Here is a 21,945-nt window from a genome sequence, read left to right as displayed (position 1 = left end):
TCCTATCTTCAAACGCGTTAATGACAGCAACAAAAATTAGAAGACCATTTTTACCTTCCTGACAGGAGAAATTTTGTTACAGCTGAAGGTCTGCACAATGACACAAATTGGAGTGAAAAAGAAATTTACACTGTTTTACTTTCCAACATCCTTTTCATCTCAAAAGGTTAAGATTTATTAACATAATGATATAGAGTGATAAGGTTTATATTCACTCAGAAATTCCTTTGAAATGACAATCCACTAATAAAAACAGAAGTTTTTGAAATGGGTTACTGGCAGTAGCACTGTCATGTGGGTCTCATTGGGGTCTAAGCGTGATGCGGGATTGCCGATTTTTCGTAAGTGTGAAACGTGAAAGTCAAATTATTGTGTCGTGAAAACGGGAAATGAGGTCTTGCGTGACCCGGGAAATGACAAAAAAATGAGAATTGCTTAGGCCAAATAAAATAATATTCAATTCAATTCAATATTTTATTGGAAAGAGCACAATAGAGGCGTGATCCAAATACAGACAATTATAATATTAAAACAACATATAAATGAAATAAAGATTCATGTAACAAGTCATGAGCCAATTCTATGTATACAAATACATTATAGACTGATATTGATACCATAGACTTATATTTCAGTATTATTATAGATTTTCGTATATTTACTTAAAACACACAATACAAGATATTTATATATATATATGTATATGCACAAACTACTGTAAAAGATTATTATCTGATGAAACGGTATGGTGGTCTCTCAAATCAAGAGCTTCTTCAATATACATACAAATAGATTTTAATTCCTTTTCAGACATAGGATTTAACATTTTGGTAAAATTTTCATCCAAATTATTTGAATTAATATCATTTATTTTATATTTAGATCTAATGTTTTTATATTGCGGACATTCAATCAAGAAATGAATCTCATTTTCAATTTTTTCTGTGCAAAATTTACAAAATCTCTCATTAGATGGTAATATGTGTGTTTCCTGTTTCCTCTTTGAAAGAAATAGGGTAGGTAGGTAGGGATTTTTTTTTATTTTACCATTTTTTTTTACATTGAGTCTATGGGAGATAAATCCTGACTTTAACAGTGCTTATTGAAAAATGACCAAAAAAACTTTAGGGTAGGCTATTTCTAAGCTTAAAATATAGGGTAGGTAGGGAAACAGGAAACACGCATGCTTTTTTATTTGGCCTTACCCACATAGTGTAAGCGGGATACAGGAATCTAACAAAACAGTAAGCGGGTCCGGGATTTGGACCCCCCAATGAGACCCCCTGTCATGTCTTTTTTTTCCTCTACAAAATAAAATCAACACTTAAGTTCACGCAAGATTAACTACCATTCAACTTGACCAAAGTTTGAATCGGCATATAAGCATTCATGCACTGGGACAAACAATTATGCATGTAGATGAAATGTGAGGCTTTCCCTATTTGGAAATCTGTCCTAGTTGACCCGAGAATCTGTCCTGTTGAACTATTGATTTCATACAACAATCATTTTTCCATTATGGCCTCAGATATTTTGTATTATGACGTCAAAATTTGATGGGAATCTTTGTGATGTCAAGTAAAGTATGCCAATAAACGAGCCTGGTCAATATGAAACATCAAAATCAAACCCCAAAAATCTGTTATCAAAAGTTCTGATAACACTGGTGTTGCACCTTTGTAAAAAGACGACAAAGTAGTCGCAGACACTGAGGAAAAAGCTAACATTTTAAATCAACAGTTCCAATCAGTATTTACCGATGAAATAGATAATAACATCCCATACAAAAGCACAAGTCCCCGACTGAAAATGCCAAAAAATAACAATCACTAAAGCAGGTATTACAAAATTACTTTCAAATATAAATCCACATAATTTGATATTGCTTGCGGCACAGACAATATCAATGACAGAGGCCTTAAAGAACTAAACATGCTAAAGGAATAAATCTCACCAATCCTAATATTGATATTTGAATAGTCACTTGAAACTGGAGAAACACCTAAGGACCGGAAACATGCTAATGTAGCCCCAGCCTTCAAAAGGGAGAAAAATACAGACCCGTAAACTACAGGCCAATATCTTTAACCTGCATATATATTGCAAGCTCATGGAACACATCATTACAAGTACTAGCATCAAGTCTCATCTCGAAAAACATCACATATTATACGATCTTCAGCATGGCTACAGAAAATAAAGGTCGTGTGAAACACAATTAATCATTGAGACTTCATTCAAGAACTAGCACAATCAAATAATAGAAACACACAAATTGACTTGATCATAATGGATTTCGCTAAAGCGTTTAACAAAGTCTGACATTGTCACCTCCTTTCCAAGCTCAAATTCTATGGTATTGAACATGTTGAAAATAACACACTACATTGGATTCAGGCATTTTTACAGGACAGAACACAAACAGTAGTCATTTATGGCATTTCCTCCACCTCAGTACCTGTAACATCTGGTATACCACAAGGAACTATACTATTTCTCATATATATATATGACATATTATTCCTTAAACAAAATTTCGTACCTTAACCTACATACATACCAAAACCTATTAGTCACATTAAACAAAAAATAATTTATATTTTTAAGTATGGCCTAAATGGTTTTGTTAAGTTGCTTAAATTCACTTCATTTGGAAAGTTGTCTTAAATATTGGCAATCTTACAACATCTCCTGTATATTAATTTTTTGTGAACCAAAAACACACTTTCCTACGTTATGTAATAATGTAAATTTATTATTCATTGACCTTGGCTGGTGTTTAAGTGTTAGTGGAGGTTATTGCTTTTCTGAGGAATAATTCAAATGCATAATGATCAGTGTTATTGAATTGTCTTCTAGGTTCTTCTAGCATTCTATGAAAAAGAGGTACCATTTAAACCAAAGCTGGTCAGTCTGTTTTCTGGACAACACAATGCTCCTTGGTATGTAAAATTAAACCCAGAAGGTGTCCATGTACCAGTCCTACAAGATGAAGAGAACATCATTACAGAACCAGACAAGATTATCAAGTATATTGATACAGCCTATCCAGCTGGTAAGAATAAGTAAAATCTACTCACACCAATATTGTTACATGTAGATACTGATAGTGACCATTAACAACTTTTTAAAGAGTTATGCCCCTTGTAAATATTCAAATGTAGAAATTGCATTGTTAGCTCTCTCATTAAACTCATGTCATGTGTACAATTCTTTCCACTCTTTTATGAAATTATAGCTAAGATTTATATCAGTATTGTCTCAGCTTCAAAAATTGGTGCCAATCAAGAATATTAAAAGAGTTTTATGCCCCTTGGAAATTGCATTGCAATTTGGTCTTAAGCCTTCAATTCTCTATGCTATCTCATTGCCTGGGCCCTTGGGACAGATTCTATTTGAGCAACATATGGGACAATGTCCTAGGTTGTGGTCCATAAACAAACCAGTGAATTAAAAAGAAATTGAATAAATGTCCATTACAACTGATGACTTTAATGTACAAAATATAAAAAAGATGTGGTATGATTGCCAATGAAACAACTGTCCACAAGAGACCAAAATGACACAGACATTAACAGAGGTCTAGGTTTTCCAATCAAGATTTTCTTGTGCATCTTTTTTTTCTCCTTTCATACTTAAGAATCAGAACAGCAGTTCTGGGTCTTCTCTTAATATAATTGTTACATTCATAATGTAAGTTTTGAGCCTAGGCAACTTACTGGGTAAAATAGGTCATGCTCTTTAAAAACATATACAGTTAACTCTCGTTGTCTTGAACTTGGTGGACCCGAATTTCGGATGATTCAAAGTTTTCACATGGTCCCGAACTTTGTTCCATATAAATGTATGTATTTCAACTTAAAAAAAAATGTAAGTTTCTTGGTCTGTCAAACTTCCAGTTTTCGTTTGAGTCGAAATAATTCTCTGGTCCGACTGACTTTGAGGTTAAGAGAGTCTTCACGACGAACTTTTAATTCTACAGGCCCGGAGCTTAATTGTTGAAATTTTTTAGTTAGATTCTGTTGGCCTGTAGATATGATTTTTACAGGCCCGAGAGCAATTTTACTAGTCAGGGCTGCCTAGGCTGCCACTCTGTGTGAAGACTGCTGTTTATACATTTGTATAAAAACTCAGTTAATATAATGAAGGAAGATTTCATAATTTGTCTTTTTTTTTGTTGAGAAAAAATGAAAATTGTTACAATAATCTAATGATATCATGTACATGTATATGTGACAAAATTCAGATGGTGGAATGTTTTATTCAACTATAATTTATTTTAATGAAACAGAAGGTCCATTATTGGTTCCTGGTGGTGAATCTGAATTAGGAAAAAAAGTAGCCTCACTTCAGAGAAAATTAGACAGCGTTCAAATGGATATAATAACGTATGGTATAATATATCATCCACATTTGTCAGAGTCTGGTTGTCAGATCCCTGGAGCTACACAGAGGAGTATGAGAGGTAAGAAATTGATAATGATTAGTAGTGTTTATTTTAACAAAATACAATCGACAAATCCAGTCTAGCTACCAATATGACCAACAAGTTGATCTTTCTATAAATCTATTAAATACAAGCCCTTCTTGGTCATTTCTGGAGATACGCCTTTTTATAATGCAAAAAAAAAGACAAAATTGAGGTTTCAGTTGAATATTTGAGTGTGCTTCTTGAAATTATTTGATTGTAAACACTATTCAAGAAACTTTATGATACATGATTTAAGTCTTGTCATTTGAAAACTATGACCTTTTGTCAATTAGGATAACAGACAAACTCTAACCCATGTCATACTCCATGTCCAAATGTCAGACTAATTTTGATAAACCTTATAAAAGATTTTGTTTGAGATATGTTGATTAAAGTACACATTCTTTTTTCAAAACCACATAATATGATGAAAGGGTGATGAACCTTAGTGTCATGAGACTAAGAGCTCAATCCATGATCAGTTAAAAATAAAATAAAATATTTTGAAAGTTTGTATATTGCATTTGAGTTTTATACATATGCTGTGTAACCTCTTAACACACATTATATCAGAGTAAGAGAATAAAATGGTGGTAAGCTTCTTACTTATATACTCTTTAAGCTAATCAATAATACACAAGTACATGTAGGTTATCAGAGTCACTTAAAAGATTTGAATCTGTAGCTTAAACCACTGTCCCAGGTTAGGGGGAGGGTTGGGATCCCGCTAACATGTTTAACCCCGCCACATTATTTATGTATGTGCCTGTCCCAAGATCTATCTGCCTTTAAATTTTCAGATATATCGGACAACCCATTGTTGGGTTGCTGCCCCTGAATTGGTATGGAAATTTTACTGTTTTGGGTTACTATCTTGAATACTATTATAGATAGAGATAAACTGTAAGCAGCAAAAATGTTCAGCAAAGTAAGATTTACAAATAAGTTAACATGACTGAAATGGTAAATTGACCCCCTAAGGAGTTATTGTCCTTTATAGTCAATTTTTAACAATTTTCATAAAATTTGTAAATTTTTACATTTTCCACTGAAACTACTGCGCCATGTTCATTATAGATAAAGATAATTGTAAGCAGCAAGAATGTTCAGTTAAGTAAGATGTACAAACACATCACCATCACCAAAACACAATTTTGTCATGAATCTATCTGCTTCTTTTGTTTAATATTCACATATATATAGGTGAGGTACACCGGCTCTTTAGAGCCTCTAGTTTCACATAAATAAGGCCGTTAGTTTTCTCGTTTGAATTGTTTTACATTGTCTTATCAGGGCATTATATAGCTGACTATGCGGTATGGGCTTTGCTCATTGTTGAAGGCCTTTCGGTGACCAATAGTTGTTAATTTTTGTGTCATTTTAGTCTTTTGTGGATAGTTGTCTCATTGCCAATCATACCACATCTTCTTTTTTTATATTAAAGGTCATAGTTACAAATTTACCAGTAGATGAGAGTCTTATATCTGCTCTATATCTTGATACCCTCAGGATTTGACTTCTGATACTTGTTATAAGTGTTCCTCACTACCTACGGGTGTGTCACACACAAGATTTAAATCTTAAACTATTAGATCAAGGTAATAAAGTCTCGTAGATCCCCTTCTATTTCTTAATTTCTTCTGCCACTTGTAGTTCTCATCCGATATAAATAAACATTTATATTTTATCATAGCAAGACTTAGATGGACAAAACAAAATGACTATGCAGTATGGGCTTTGCTCATTGTTGAAGGTTGTACGGTGACCTATAATTGTTAATGTCTGTGTCATTTTGGTCTTTTGTCGATAGTTGTCTCATTGGCAATCATACCACATCTTCTTTTTTATATTTTCAGTTGATTATTTATGGAAATGGAAATAATGTTAACATATTTTAGAGTTTGATATAATTTAAATCATGTATATCATAAGTTTACGTTATCAATATCTCAGATGAATACCTGTAAGACTCAGGAACAGGATTATTTTGTCTTTTGTCCCTCAAAAATGAAAATAATATGAAAAATCAATGTTGTAAGTCCATTTTATATAATATAATATAATGTATATCGTAAGTTCATTTTATATAATATAATATAATGTATATCTTAAGTTCATTTTATATAATATAATATAATGTATATCGTAAGTTCATTTTATATAATATAATATAATGTATATCGTAAGTTCATTTTATATAATATAATATAATGTATATCGTAAGTTTATTTTATATAATATAATATAATGTATATTGTAAGTTCATTTTATATAATATAATATAATGTATATCGTAAGTTTATTTTATATAATATAATATATAAGCACTTACAAGACCTGACATATGGATGTGCCTAGAAATCTATTTCACCCACACGGCATTTGGACAAAAACAAATAAACTAGGTTCATATGAGATGATCTCAATTTCAAAGGTTCTAATTGTAGCCTAATTAATATAAAGTTGTTTTTTTCTTTTTGTGAAATTAGTTATCATAAATTTTTTTCTCTTTCAGAAAATTTTGCTAAGAGATTGCGAGTTTTAACCCATCTAGCTGCTAAACACCCAGCTTTACGAGACGCCTACCTCACCAAAAGTCAGACCGCGGCACAGAAGTTTGATATAATCACAGACGCAGTGCAGGTTCAACAACACTTAGAAGACCTCAAAGTAATAATGGAAGAAGTAGAAACACAACTTAAAACAATAAAAGAATGTAAGTACATTGTATTTATTACTATTTTATGAAATTTTCCTTTGATCTTACTGACTGATTATTTCCTTTCTCAGTACAGTAGAGTGATATGAAATTATAGATAGTAACTTAGGGTGCATGTGGTGTTTTCAATGAAATTAACAATGTCATCATAGGAATTATAGCATTAAACAGATTATCATTGGTCATCTCAACTCAATTGTTTTTCTCACTTTTCGGTACTGGCTCAAGTGAGAAAATCAATCTAGTTGAGATGACCAATGATGGTTATTTTGGTAAGGTTTTCTTTCTCCTCTTTAGCAGTTAAGATATCAATATGATGGACATCTTTGAGATAAAAAAAAAATGTTTTTTTGTCTAAATTGTGAAAACAGTCACAAAATGTGAGTCAAAGAGATGCAAATCAGTTGGTGAGATTAACTATTTATATTAAGATTTAAATTTCAGAAAATAAAATGCTTGTATGCTTCTTACCTTGTAAACTGAAAACCTTATGACTCAATTATCCCCCTTTGATTTTTGTTGTCTTCAAATATAGTACCTAGTGTGGACAGTGAATTACTTGCACATATTTCTCATACCCATTCCAAGTTTCTTTCTTTATGTTTTATGTCACACATAAAAAAGGGGAACAAAATTACTCTATCAAAAAGATTTGGGTTATGAATATTAACTTAAAGTAGGTATAGTTGTGATTATCAGGGTCTTTCCCCTACGTGAGGAGAGACCTTATTGTTTTTCTAATGTTTTTTTTTCTTTTTCTTTTTTTTTTTTTTTTTTCTTTCAACATTTTTTTGGCATGCCCGCCTCTTGTTTCTGTTGGAGTTATTAAGACCAAATATGGACCATCGCTAGACCTCACCAAGATGTATTACCAAATGACCTTGTTGAGGATTTCATCATCCCCCTTAGGAGTTATCTCCCTTTTATTGATTTTTTTCAACATGGCCCCCCCCTGGTTGGTTTCAAAGATATCATGACCTTAATTGGACAAACTATAAATCTCATCATGATGTATTACCATGTGAGGTTGAATATGATTCCATTGTCCGCTATGAGAGTTATATCCCCTTGAAACAATTTCTTTCCTTTGCATATTTTTCAAAAAGTATAAGAGATAGAATTGATTTGAAAACGGCAACATGTACAGGAACAGATGGCAATGTTAATGAACATATACAATCATTTTGTTATTAACCCTTATAAGGAGTTATTCCCCTTGAAAAATTGTAAACAATTTAGATTTTTTTTAATTTGAGAACCAGAAGTCGTAGAGACTTGGGACCTTCACCAATAATCTTTAATTCATGTGACCTTTAATATGTTCCCAAGGTCAAAGGTCACCGAGTGTAAAACAAATTACGCTGCAAATTCAAGCTTACATATTAGGAAAACGATAAGACTTTGCTGCATACATACAGCGTATAAAATGTTCCTCTCGACGAGCTCTACATTTTATATGATAAGTCCAAAAAAGTACGACTGTCTGTTCAAAAGTTACAACGGGATGATTCTTAAAAGTATAGTATTTTGTGTATATCTTTTAAAAGGTAGCAGATATCAACCTATAATAAACTGCAAAGATGACCAGTACTTCAAGACCTTCAATTTAAGGTCAATGTCAGGTCATGATGAAATTTCACCTTGACCTTCACATTATACTATGACCTTGACTTTGTACAAATTACACTACGAAAACATCACTTTTACAGGAAAGACCTTTCAATTGTTTTACAAACAATTGAGATATTAGTTTGAATTTACAATTATTATTAAAAAGAAATGCACTGCATATTTAAGGTTTTATCATTCAGAGAAAGGTACCTGTGTGTTCTATAATATACTGAATCTAACTGTATTCAGATTTTTGATATTGGCCATAAAAGATAAAAGTTTAATTTCAAAATATTCTGTTCTGTGACCGCATTAATTCTGTGTCAGAAACCAATGATTTGACAAATTTTAATCACAATCCAATTTTAGAGCTGTATCAAGTTTAAATGTAGTGGTTATACTTGTCCCAACAGTTCAAGTTTCCACCTCTGCTGTCTTATTAAGCTGCACCCTACTGAGCATTTCATTTGGTTTGAATTGGTTGACAATAAATTATGTTTCGACCTTATATAGATGTTTGTATGGCATGGGTTTTGCTAGTTTTTGAAGGCTGTACTTGACCATTAGTTGCTTTTTAGTACTTATTTGGATTCTGGTGGTTTGTATTTCATTGGCAATTATACCAAATCTCCTTATTTAATGATGATGTTTAGTTCAAACAGAACCGGTTGTAGTATGGAATAAAAGATACAGATTTTTTAAAATCTTATATGTGTGTAATCATACGTTTTTTGATTGAGTTAAGTCTGCTAATTGATATTTTATCGTATGTTTTTATATGTTGTGATGTTATGCTATTGTTTCAGAAAAAGGGAGAAGGTTTGGGCCCATTAAAACGTTTAATCCCGCTGCAAATGTTTGCACCTGTCCTAAGTCAGGAATCTGATGTACAGTAGTTGTCGTTTGTTTATGTAATATATACGTGTTTCTCGTTTCTCGTTTTGTTTATATAGATTAGACCGTTGGTTTTCCCGTTTGAATGGTTTTACACTAGTAATTTTGGGGCCCTTTATAGCTTGTTGTTCGGTGTGAGCCAAGGCTCCGTGTTGAAGGCCGTACTTTAACCTATAATGGTTTACTTTTTAAATTGTTATTTGGATGGAGAGTTGTCTCATTGGCACTCACACCACATCTTCCTATATCTATGTATATGAATAAAATCGATTGGTGAAATAATATTCTGACCAGACATGACTGTGCACTTGTACACCTCACACTGCCAAACACTTTGGCAAAGGTTTAACTGTCAGGCGGAAATAGACCCAAGTTTTTCTATGTTAACATTAGAAGTCTTACTAGTGAATTACATACTACTCTTAAAATTTGCACATTTCACTAAAGGACAAGAGGACATCTTTTAATAACTGTATTTTATTATGTTTCATGTTTTAATACCCCATGAAAAAAGTTGGCATTATGTCTTTTGTTCGGGGAACCAGTTTGTGATCCATTGAACCTCTGTCATGTATCAGTTTATAAGGTAGTTTACCATCAAGTAATTTAGTCACATTTTTGTTATGGAAGGGAGATAACTACTTTTCACTTAGGTATCCAATTAAATGAAAGAGTTTATCAAATCAATTATTCCTCGTTATACTAAACATTTTGAACAAGTTTTAAGCTTTTATTCAAATGAAGTCATATTCTTCATATGTTAATTCCAAACCTTTATGAATATTTGGAGAGCTATTCTATTAGCACTTAAAAGACTTTCCATTATCAGTCGATAGTCTATTTGAAAGGTCTATGCTGTTTAATTTCATGCTCATTTCAATTATTCATTTCAATTGCATGTTCCTTGATGTAGCTTTTGTGTATCACTGATGCATAATACACAAACAATTGATAAGTTATTGCATTTATGAATTAACCTTTATCTAGAAGTCAGTAAAGGTTAAAGTTCTATTTTCAGTTATGATTTAGAGGCTTAAAATAGACACTTCAAATTGTCATATAATTGGTGTTGGAATGTTGCTAAATGTGTATTATGATTTTATCTTTCACTTGTTGAACCATTTGAGTTGACATTTGCACTTTGTTAGCCTGTGTAAGCAATCATTTCCATTATCATGTTTATTGGTATCCTGTCGACCTTTACAGGTCACAACTTGTAGAAAATACAACCAATTTTCATTTTTTAAATTCTGATTTAAAAATGTGAAATAAAAATTTTGTATATTTCTAATTACCTAGATATTTTTCAAAGAGATGTGGGTGATTATTAATGAGAAGGTACCAAATGCATTTTTAAAAATTGCCTTGAGGTATCTCTAAAAAAATCTTGTTTAGTGCAGTTGCTACATTGTAACTTTTTTTTTCTTCTTTTTTTTTGGGGGGGGGGGATAGGTAACTCACATTATTACTGCAAGTTGAGCCATACTGAATAAACACTTTATTTTGCATAAATGTGTTTAAGAAATGTCAAATTTATAATTTTCCAGGACCAAAAATGTCTCAAGAACCCTTTAATACTTTAAAATTATAGCTAATACACAAGTATAAGAATGACATATTCCTGAATTCATTGTACATTCATGTATTTAGATAGTCATTACTACTCTTATAACATATATAATATAAATATTTCTACCTCTGTGTCCTTTTTCATTGGAAGTTTAGAAACATTGAGTCTTACTTATCAAATAAATGAGAGATTTTGTATTTCTGATATTTATCTTTGATAGAATCCTCTAGCCGTTATATTTGTATGAAAAGCCATTTATAGATGAATAATAAAGATAAATAGAATTCCAATATTAAGGGGAAAAGTCAATTGTGTCTCATTTGACCTAATAAATGTTAAATGTCAAAAAAATGTTTACAGTGTTCTAAATGTATCATATTACTTATTTCATCAATATTAAATGAAGATGAGTTTTTATGAGTATTTTATTCTATTTTTTCGTTGGGTATTCATTTCGTTTTCCAAAAAGAAAACTTGAAAGAAGACACAATATCTTTTGTTTTTGAAATAACAAGTCGGAAATTCAGATTCATGTATATTTATTATGAAAAAAATGTAAAATGATTATATCATTAGTCTTCCTTGATGATTTATGAAATAATGGTTTTTAAAGATAATCCACAGCATTTATACTGTGGACAATCCAGATTTTTTTATAAGGGGAAGTGTGGCACAGACTGTCATTCTCCAATCTTTGAGGCAGTGATGGATCTGGAAATGTTCATAAGTGGGAGCCTGCTCCAGTGATGCTCCAGTGATTCCCTATAGAAGCAAACAATTTTTGGAAAAAATTAGGGGCCCTGTCCCCCGCCTAAATCTGCCTACTCCAGTCAATGATCCTTGCCCCTTAAATTTGCCTCCATTATAGACATGCCCGTAGGCCCCTATTAAGTTGATTTCCACCATTTTCAAGGGAGGTAATTAGTATAACATCATGTTTACTTTGTCTTCCCCATTATGCCATACCAGAATTTCAGCTGCTTTGAATAAAACAAAGAACGTGAGGTTTACATTATACAATTATAAAGATAAATTGTTTTACACAGTTACTTTCCCTGAAGCTCTCATATACACTACAAGTAAAACACATCAGTGTTCAATTAATGATGATAAAGTTGAAGATGTCATATGTAAAAATAAAACAGTTTGAGAGGTTCAAGAGATAAGATAAATAATATCAAACAATCTTAATATAGTTGCCATTAGATAATATGAACTTTTGTTTATGTCATAATGTACTTCTTGATGTTTTGTGTTAAAGAAAAAAGGTTTTGCATATTTGCCATATTATATAGATATAGGAAGATGTGGTATGAACACCAAAGAGACAACTCTCCTTCCAAATAACAATTTATAAAATTAAACCATTATAGGTCCAGGTATGGCCTTGGCTCACACTGAACAGCAAGCTATAAAGGGTCCCAAAAAATAGTAATGTAAAACCCTTCAAATGGGAAAACCCTGAAATAACTAAAGTTTTGGCTTAAGAACTATCAGACTACTTTGAGGAACACTGAAATGCACTGATCATAAAAAAAAGAGGTGTTTCAATCCCCAGGACATCCCCTCTAGATCTGCAACTGGTAAGAACAATTGTGTGGTTTTGATTAACAATTGTTAGCTATGGTAATTATATTGGTGCTTCCATCTCACATGTATATCATGTACTTGGCATTATTAATTCACTGATAAGATGTTTATGTGCATCTACCCTATTTTTTTAGTTTGAAATATGCAGTGAATATACCGACACAAAGACAAAGGGTTTAAGACCCTACTTATATTAATTTTTTTTCCATTTCAGCAAATAATACCTTTGAAGATGACCTGTGGCTCTTTGGACCCATGTATACTGCTGCAGACATTAGCCTTACAGTTTTACTTATTAGATTCACATTACTTGGGATGGACACACTTTACTTTCCTAGTAAAACATGTCCTTATACTCACAATTATTTTAAGCAAGTTCAAAAACGATCATCTTATGTTAAATTACAGAAAGAAATTTCTAATCTACGTTTGACCTTGTTATGGGAGAATTTTAAAATGGCTTCACCTTACATTGGCAGTTTAGCCGGTGCATGTGTTATGGGTGGTGTTATATATTGGCTATATAATAAATATAAATGATTATAGATTTTAATTAAGTGTTGTAACCAAAGATCAAGGTCACCAAATGTTGTCATTATTTATTCATTATAATGAGGCGTTCAATAACAGGACATAGTTGGAGAGACATATTCAATACATTGTAGTAGTTATAAAATTCAATAATTTTATGTTTGTTCGGATAATTTCATATATTGATGATCTGAATTCAATTTAAATGATTTTCAAAATAAATAACAAGAAACACTTTAATAGGCAAAGAAAGAAAAAAGAAAATTCCACAAAATATAAAGTTGTTATAGAATTTTTAGATGGGGGGGGGGGGGGGGGGGGGAGGGAGTACAATTCATCTTAGGACAGGGGTGACAGAATTTTTGTGAAGCAATGTTTCTAGTGAGAAACTAGTTATAGTGTTATAGTAGAGAAGAGATAAAGGCATGGTGAAGTATGATAGGGGAGAGAATTGGAGTAAGAGTATGACGAAGTAATAGTAATGGGGAAGTGGATTCCAGTAAAGGCATGGTGAAGTATGAGTAAAGGGGGAGGGGATTTGAGTAAGACCATGATGAAGTAATAACCAAGGGTGGAGATTGGAGTAAGAGCAAGGTGAATTAGGATTAAAGGGGGAGAGGATTGAAGTAAGAGAAAGGGAAAAGTGAATTGGAGTAAAGGCATGGTAAAGTTGGATTAAAGGGGGAGGGGATTGGAGAAGTAGGATTAAAGGGGTAGATGATTGAAGTATGAGTAAGGGGGAATTGAATTGGAGTAAAGGCATAATAAATTACGAGTAGGGGGGGGTTGGAGTAAGATCAAGATGGAGTATGAGTAAGGAGGAGTGAATTTGAGTAAGAACAAGGCGAAGAAGGAGTAAAGGGGGAGGGGATTGGAGTAAAGACCAGATGAAGTAAAGAGTAAAGATTGGAGTAAGGGCATGGTAAAGTAAAAGTAAAGGGGAACAGCTTGTAGTTAAGGCATGATAAAGTATGATTATAGGGGAGGTTGGAGTTAAGACAAGAGAAGAGGAGTAGAGGCAGCAGCTACTATACATGACTGTCTGCCTCTCTCATATACTTGTAAGATTGTCTTGTTAGGATATTAATTGTCCAATTGACATGATTACATTCTATGTAATTTATAAAGGCTCAATGTAAACAAATGATGAATATTTAATCTGTTTATATTTAACAAATTTGTCAACACCTTCAAATATAGAAATGTTAATTTATAGATTTAAATGTGAAGGTGATTAAGTAAAAAATATTGTCAGCCTCATAACTTATGATACCATCAACATGTTTTGCAACTATAAATACAACTTTGTATTGGGTAACAGTTTCATGGATCATGGTTAAAGGTTATTATAGAATTTTATAGTTTAGATAAGTCACTGGATTTCCCTTTATCATAGTAAAATATGCCAAATCATAATATAAATGCAACTTTTCTATAGGCTTGTCATAAAATGAATTTTAAATGCAAAATCAATTACCCATGAAATTTTAAATTTTCCTCAACCTGTGAGAATTGATACCCAAGAAAATATATATGACTGCACACTGTGCAGTAATAATTACAAGAATCTCTTTTTAAAGTGTCACATGATACTGACACCTCAATAATCAAGTAGCTGTGACGGAAAAAAGAAAATTTGACTTACATATTCCTTAAGTCCTGTAAAAGATCGGGGCCTACAGTCACAAAACTTAATTCACTACTATCAGCATTATAATAAGAGAAACACCAAATCCTGTATTTAGTTTGAATGAGTCAAGAGTATGAGAATTTTACTTCAAATTTTGTGAACGCCAGACCTTGTATATATAGTTTCCAATGGTATCTTTAAACCTAGTTTATAAGTTTGAAAATAAAACTGTTAAGACAATTTTTCTCATTTTGAATTTTGCACATAGAGATTAACTTACCTTCTTATTTGGTAAAAGTTTGGACATTTTTACCCAGAGTCAACCAACAGGAAGCTTTCAATGAAAAAAGTATTTCAAATTCAGCAAGTTATAAAAAAAATATGATCGTTTTGTATCTTGATCTTTGGTATAAAATTTTAGTCAGGTTGTGCAAAGTATTTATGCTAATTTATTCCTTTATTGTGATTGTGTTGTAGTACTTATTAAATGCAGGTCATGACATTCATTGTAAGATGAAGTGATGATTTGAGTTGAGCAAACTTTTGTTTTAATTAAGGACAGGAAGGCATGTACATTTTTTGATGTGTGACTGTTGATTATTAGTTTCGATGATGCCACTTTTTTTTATGCTTGGCAAGATTTTGCTTTAAACAGTCCAAAGAATCCACTGCCATTAAGTTATAAAAATTTTAACTTAATATTATTTTGCTTATTTTAATATAACTTTAAAGAAAGCAAAATGCTTTTTTCATCATCAACATTTGTTTTTGCCTGCTATGGGTCCTTTAACCACAATTTTCTTAAATTTTGATAGTAGAAATAAAAAAATATACAAACTTTTCATTTTAGGATTGACATGATATATTTCTAAATTGAGCTCTTACAATAAAAGAGTTTCCCTCTTTTTTGGATGTTCATTGCATTTTAATGGGGACAGATGGTTGTGACCACTTTTATTCTAAGTTGGGACCCCCCCCCCCCCCCCCCTTTGACTTGATCCACTCCTGAAAGGAGATTACTGGTAACAAAATGATACAATCCTAGCTAGTTGTTAATGGCATCTATAAAGCTTCATAATGTTAATTTAAAAAGATGCAAAATTCATAACCATTAGTAATTATACAGATCATTGGGAAAGGGACACTTGAATTAATATCTATAAAAACTTCATGGATGGGTGGTTGTGTTGGGGTTTTGGCATAAAACTACTACAAAATGTCTAAATTTATGTTCACATGTTTTTGGATACAGATTGAACAATTATCCAATGTATTTATTCAAACCCTGATTTTGTGATAAAAGGTATATCAATCTATTAATTTAAGGAACATTTTGGACAGGGAGCATTTCAACTTCAATAAGACACTTGCTCTTTTCTTGCTTTACAAATAAAGGTTAGGAATATAAAAGAAAGGAAAATAGATAAGAAATTGATTAGAAACCATAATTTTCGTTCAAACTCCTTTATCAAATAATTGATCTTGAATTAGGATTGCATATTTACATTGTGTTTCCTGCTCTCTAATGACTGGTTTAAAATCATTATCTTCCTTCTTTAGCCATTGTAGTAATATGAACCAGGTATCAGACCATTAAAAATAATGTTAACATATTTCAATAGCATTCTTTATCTGATAAAATGGCGTCTTATTTTATTTCATTGTTAACTTTCATAAGGAAAAATTCTTAAAATAACAATAATTTATGTTATTATAAAATGTGTAGAAATTTTGCAAAGTTTAAGACCCTGGGTATTTAGGCTTAAGTTCAAGTATCTTCTTAGCTAAGGTGGTCTGTAAATTCATAAGGGCAGATAACTCTATACCAATCTCCCCCCTAAAAAATAGATAAAATTATACTGAAAAACTTGTTTCTCTGTAAACTTGTATCTAGTTTTTAGAGAATAAAGTATCTATCAAACAAATTATGTATGGCTTAACAAAAAAGGAATAATTTTTAGTTGGTGAAAAAATAAAACACTTTTAACTGACATTATTTTTAATTATATAGATGTATATTGTTAATGAAATATGAATCATCTGATATTGAACTGGATAAGGGGTTCTTACCTAATTCTTGTATTATCTGTTTTATTCTATTTTTCTACACTTTTTGGGGTTTTCTTCATTTTTCCTGTTAGTTAACTTCTTCTAAACTCTTCACATGATTTTCTTTATTATTTTTGGAAATCATTAAATAGAGCATATGTTTTTAGTCAGACAAGTTTTGAAATAGTCTAAGAGTCAGATTTTACCACAAATGGTTTTATATCCTATAGAATTTTCTTGAATCTGAAGCATCCTTCAAATTAGTGTCAGGTGTTTTAATACCTTTTTTTTTATGATCCTGAATCAAGTTTAAAAATAAATCTTAATATTTTATTATCTAATTATGTTCTCTTTTAAAAGTGGAAATTGTTGTTAAAAAAATTTTAATGTGCATTTTCAGTTGATATTTGAATTTCTAGTCGAGTTATTAAAATATGACTGTATGACCTAATGTTTGCATTATCAATATATGTGTGTCAGATATTCGATCTGAGATGTGTCCATACTTTGTAAAAGTTAATCATATGGTTTAATATAATACTTTTTGTAGAACATATAAAATGAAAGGGTAACTGTTCCAAGATGAATCTCAAAATAAATAAAGATCTAAGTACATGTACTGAATTTTTAAGATATTATCTTGCCCAAATAATAATGACTTCTTTCAAGACTATTTTTTAGAGAAATCTGTGAAGTCTTCATAGGAAGGCATCACAGAAAAAACAAATTAAAACAGTCTTGCAAAATGTCATAATTATTCTAGTTCAAGTATTAATGACGTCTTGCAAGGCTTTGTAAGAATGGGTCACAGAAAAAAAATTAAAAAAATAAAATAATCTTGCAAGACGTCATAACTATTTGGACTATATATTATCATAATATGATATTGAAATTATATTTTTAAATGTCATTGATTCTTTCAGTTGTATTAATTAATAGTTAAAACCTGTAATTCCATATTTTTGTTAGTTATGATGGTGCATGATCTTTCAATGATGTGTGATATGACTTGTTGCCTTTAGTTACATTAAATGTGCAATATTGTTTTATTTTACTGTGTTGTATTTAAATGTTATCTTGGTTATTCTTACATTTCAATAAACAGCTTGACAAATGAGACTTATAACCTGCATCTCCAAAAGCATATACGGATCTAGCGGTGGCACCCATATAATCACTGCAGCATGACTGAAGCCCCCCCTCTTTTCCCCCTTTTAAAAAGTTGTGAATCTGCCACTGCCCCATGGACACGAGCAACTTACCCTCTTTCTCCAACTTGGGTGTTTTTTTACTGGCAGACAAGAGAAGTCTAGGGATCATATATCTATATTCTAGTCAAGGAATAAGGAATGCTGATGCGAGTGCCTAAGTGTTACTGCAAGACTACAAAAGTCTAAGGGACCATATATTCGACTATAAAGAATAGGCCATTCTCTTGGTGAAATGATGAACTACAGGCAGATGCCCCTCAGCATGGGCCTTTCTCTTACTAACAATCTAGAGAAGACTAAGGGACCATATATTCGACTATAAGGAATATGCCAGTCTCTTGGTGAAATGATGAACAACAAGCAGGTGCCCCTCAGCATGGGCCTTGCTCTTACTAACAATCTAGAGAAGTACGAGCAGGACCATATAATCTACTATAAGAAATATGCCATTCTCTTGGTGAAATGATGAACTACAGGCAGATGCCCCTCATCATGGGCCTTTTTCCTACTAACAATCTTAGAGAAGTCTAAGGGACCATACATTCTACTATAAGAAATATGCCATTCTCTTGGTGAAATGATGAACTACAAGCAGGTGCCCCTCAGCATGGGCCTTTTTCCTACTTACAATCTTAGAGAAGTCTAAGGGACCATACATTCTACTATAAGGAATATGCCATTCTCTTGGTGAAATGATGAACTACAAGCCGGTGCCCCTCAGCATGGGCCTTTTTTTCCAATTAACAATCTTAGAGAAGTCTAAGGGACCATATATTCTACTATAAGGAATATGCCATTCTCTTGGTGAAATGATGAACTACAAGCAGGTGCCCCTCAGCATGGGCCTTTTTTTCCAATTAACAATCTTAGAGAAGTCTAAGGGACCATACATTCTACTATAAGGAATATGCCATTCTCTTGGTGAAATGATGAACTACAAGCAGGTGCCCCTCAGCATGGGCCTTTTTTTCCTCTTTACAATCTTAGAGAAGTCTAAGGGACCATACATTCTACTATAAGGAATATGCCATTCTCTTGGTGAAATGATGAACTACAAGCAGGTGCCCCTCAGCATGGGTCTTTTTCCTACTAACAATCTTAGAGAAGTCTAAGGGACCATACATTCTACTATAAGGAATATGCCATTCTCTTGGTGAAATGATGAACTACAAGCAGGTGCCCCTCAGCATGGGTCTTTTTCCTACTAACAATCTAGAGAAGTATGAGCAGGAACATATGTATTGTTATATATTAGATATACTGTTCACAGGTCTGAGTGACCCTATCTCTTTGTCTATACTCTATTCAATGAATACAAAATGCTCATGTTCAATTTTGAATTGCAAACAGATGCCCCTCAGCACGGTACTTACTCTGACTGCCAGATTAGAGAAGTCTATGAGTCCATATATTATAGTCGAGGAATAAGAAATCATCATGGTGAAATGTTTAGTTGCTAACAGATGTCTCTCACCACCGTATTTAGTCTTGCTATCTGATTAAGAGTAGTCTAAAGGGCCATATATCAATATTCTAGTTAAGGAATGAGAAACCCCAAGGTAAAAAGTACAATCAGGCGCCCATCAGCATGGGTCTTTCCGCTACTGCTAGAATAGAGAAGTATATTTTAGGGAAATAAGACATTCTCTTGGTGAAAGGATAAACTGCAAACAGATACCCGTCGGCATTGGTTTTCCTATTACTGCCGGACTAGAGAGGTCTAATGGACCATATATTTATATTCTTGTCTAGGATTAAGAAATGCCTATGGTGAAGCCTAACTGCAAACAGGCGGCCATCAGCATGCACCTTTCTCTTTTTACCGGACTAGAGAAGTTATAGCCACATATATAAATGTATACTCTTGTCATATACTTTTATCAAGGACTAAGACATATTCATGCTAAAACCCTTAACTTAAACTGGTGCCCCAGATCACAGACAAAGAGTAAAGGACCATATATCTTTACTAGTCCAAAACTAAGTAATAAGAAATGTTCATGGTGAATGCCTTACTGCAAACATATGCTCATCAGAATGGATTTTCCTGTTACTGCTAGACTAGAGAGGTCTAAGGTATAAAATTTACTAGTCCAGGAATAAGACGTTCTCTTGGTGAAATGGTGAACTGCAAAACGATTCTCTCAGCATGGGGGCCTTTCTCTAACTGCCAATCTAGAGAAGTATAAGGGACAATATGTTTATTCTTTAGTAATAAGACATTCTCATGGTGAAATGTTAATTTCAAACAGGTCATGGGTATAAGACTTACCACCAAGACTAGAAAAGTCTATGGTACCACATTTCTAGACTAGTCTAAGAATTAGAAATCCCGCTCAGATTGAAATGCTAAGTTCAAACAATTGCCTATCAGCATGGGTCTTAATTTTTCTGTACGACTTTAAAAGATCTAGGAGACAAAATCTTTATGCTAGTCACGGAATATGAAGTTCTCGGTGTTAAATGCTTAACTGCAAACAGATTCCTGCTATAGTAAAGACCCAACTCTTACTGCTAGACTAGAGAAATCTAAGGGGACATATAATCTATATTCTATAATCTATATTCTAGTCGTGGAATGTATTGTGGTTCAATATGCAGCGGAGTTCAAGAAGTCTTCATTAGTTGTTTGACATTAGTTACTTAGTAAATTCGACTTGGAACAAGCTACTATTATAACCTTCCAACATATGGATTTATATGTACAACCATGATGGTTGAACAAAATTTTGAATTTGGTCATACTTGAAGAAATTATAGATCTATATGACCTTGATAGAAGATTCAGTGACCTTCCACAAACACAAACGTGTCAGTAGTAGACTCCACACTGAACATTTGCTCCTAAAATATCAGAGTAAATCTACTTTATTTTATGTTTTATTTAATGTTTTATTAATTGATTGATTGATTGATTGATTGGTTGGTTGGTTGGTAAACGTCAAATGGCAAATAGTTCATGCATGTTGAGGACTATCGTGTTAAGCTTCATTGTAAGGAGCAACTTTTGTCATGCTCCAACTGTTTCGCATATAATATCAGGTTTATAAGATAAGTTACTCGATATTTAAATAGCTACGCCCCTCTTTTGTATGGTTGTTCTCGGTTTCGATTTTAAAAAAAATGTTTCATGTGGATAACCTGGTATTTGAGATATAAATTGTTGTTAATACGAATATCTTGCTCACGGATACAAATTATCGATTTTTTTTTATCAGTGTCCAAGTACTTTTAAGTAGTTAATTTCATTTTTCATTTGTTTGGGGACACTATAAGCAGCCAGGCCAATTTTCTGTATTTGGTTATTTTTTTAACTCATTTTTGTCTATGTATGACCTATATAATATTCTCCTCTTGTTACACGTTTGCAATGTGTCTGAATTATCAAATAAAGTTGAAGTTGTAAAACTTGGCTCACATGCCTATGATATGCTTTGCTATAAACTTGTGGAATGTAATTCAAGCGCTCTGTAGTTGGACGGCTCACTATAGCAGTTGAATAGTCTCTGATGTTTATTTTAATGAACTTTTTACCTCTTAAAACAAGAATATGTCCATAGTACACGGATGCCCCACTCGCACTATCATTTTCTATGTTTAGTTGACCGTGAAATTGGGGGTAAAACTCTTATTTGGCATTTAAATTAAAAAGATAATATCATAGGGAAC

The 21,945-nt window shown here is 32.4% G+C and overlaps 1 protein-coding gene across 1 annotated transcript; it reads left to right on the top strand.

The window, feature by feature from the left end:
• Window positions 1-24: 24 nt before the first annotated feature.
• LOC134720553 (ganglioside-induced differentiation-associated protein 1-like) lies at window positions 25-13,632 on the top strand. The gene is made up of 5 exons (XM_063582876.1): window positions 25-166; window positions 2,860-3,055; window positions 4,292-4,465; window positions 6,987-7,187; window positions 13,070-13,632. Exons 1-5 carry the CDS (start codon window positions 98-100, stop codon window positions 13,393-13,395), a joined length of 966 nt encoding a protein of 321 aa, XP_063438946.1. The 5' UTR covers window positions 25-97; the 3' UTR covers window positions 13,396-13,632.
• Window positions 13,633-21,945: the final 8,313 nt, after the last annotated feature.

The sequence above is a fragment of the Mytilus trossulus genome, chromosome 6 (assembly GCF_036588685.1).
Source record: "Mytilus trossulus isolate FHL-02 chromosome 6, PNRI_Mtr1.1.1.hap1, whole genome shotgun sequence".
In the NCBI taxonomy this organism is placed as follows: domain Eukaryota; kingdom Metazoa; phylum Mollusca; class Bivalvia; order Mytilida; family Mytilidae; genus Mytilus; species Mytilus trossulus.
This window is presented reverse-complemented; position numbering and strand designations above follow the sequence as displayed.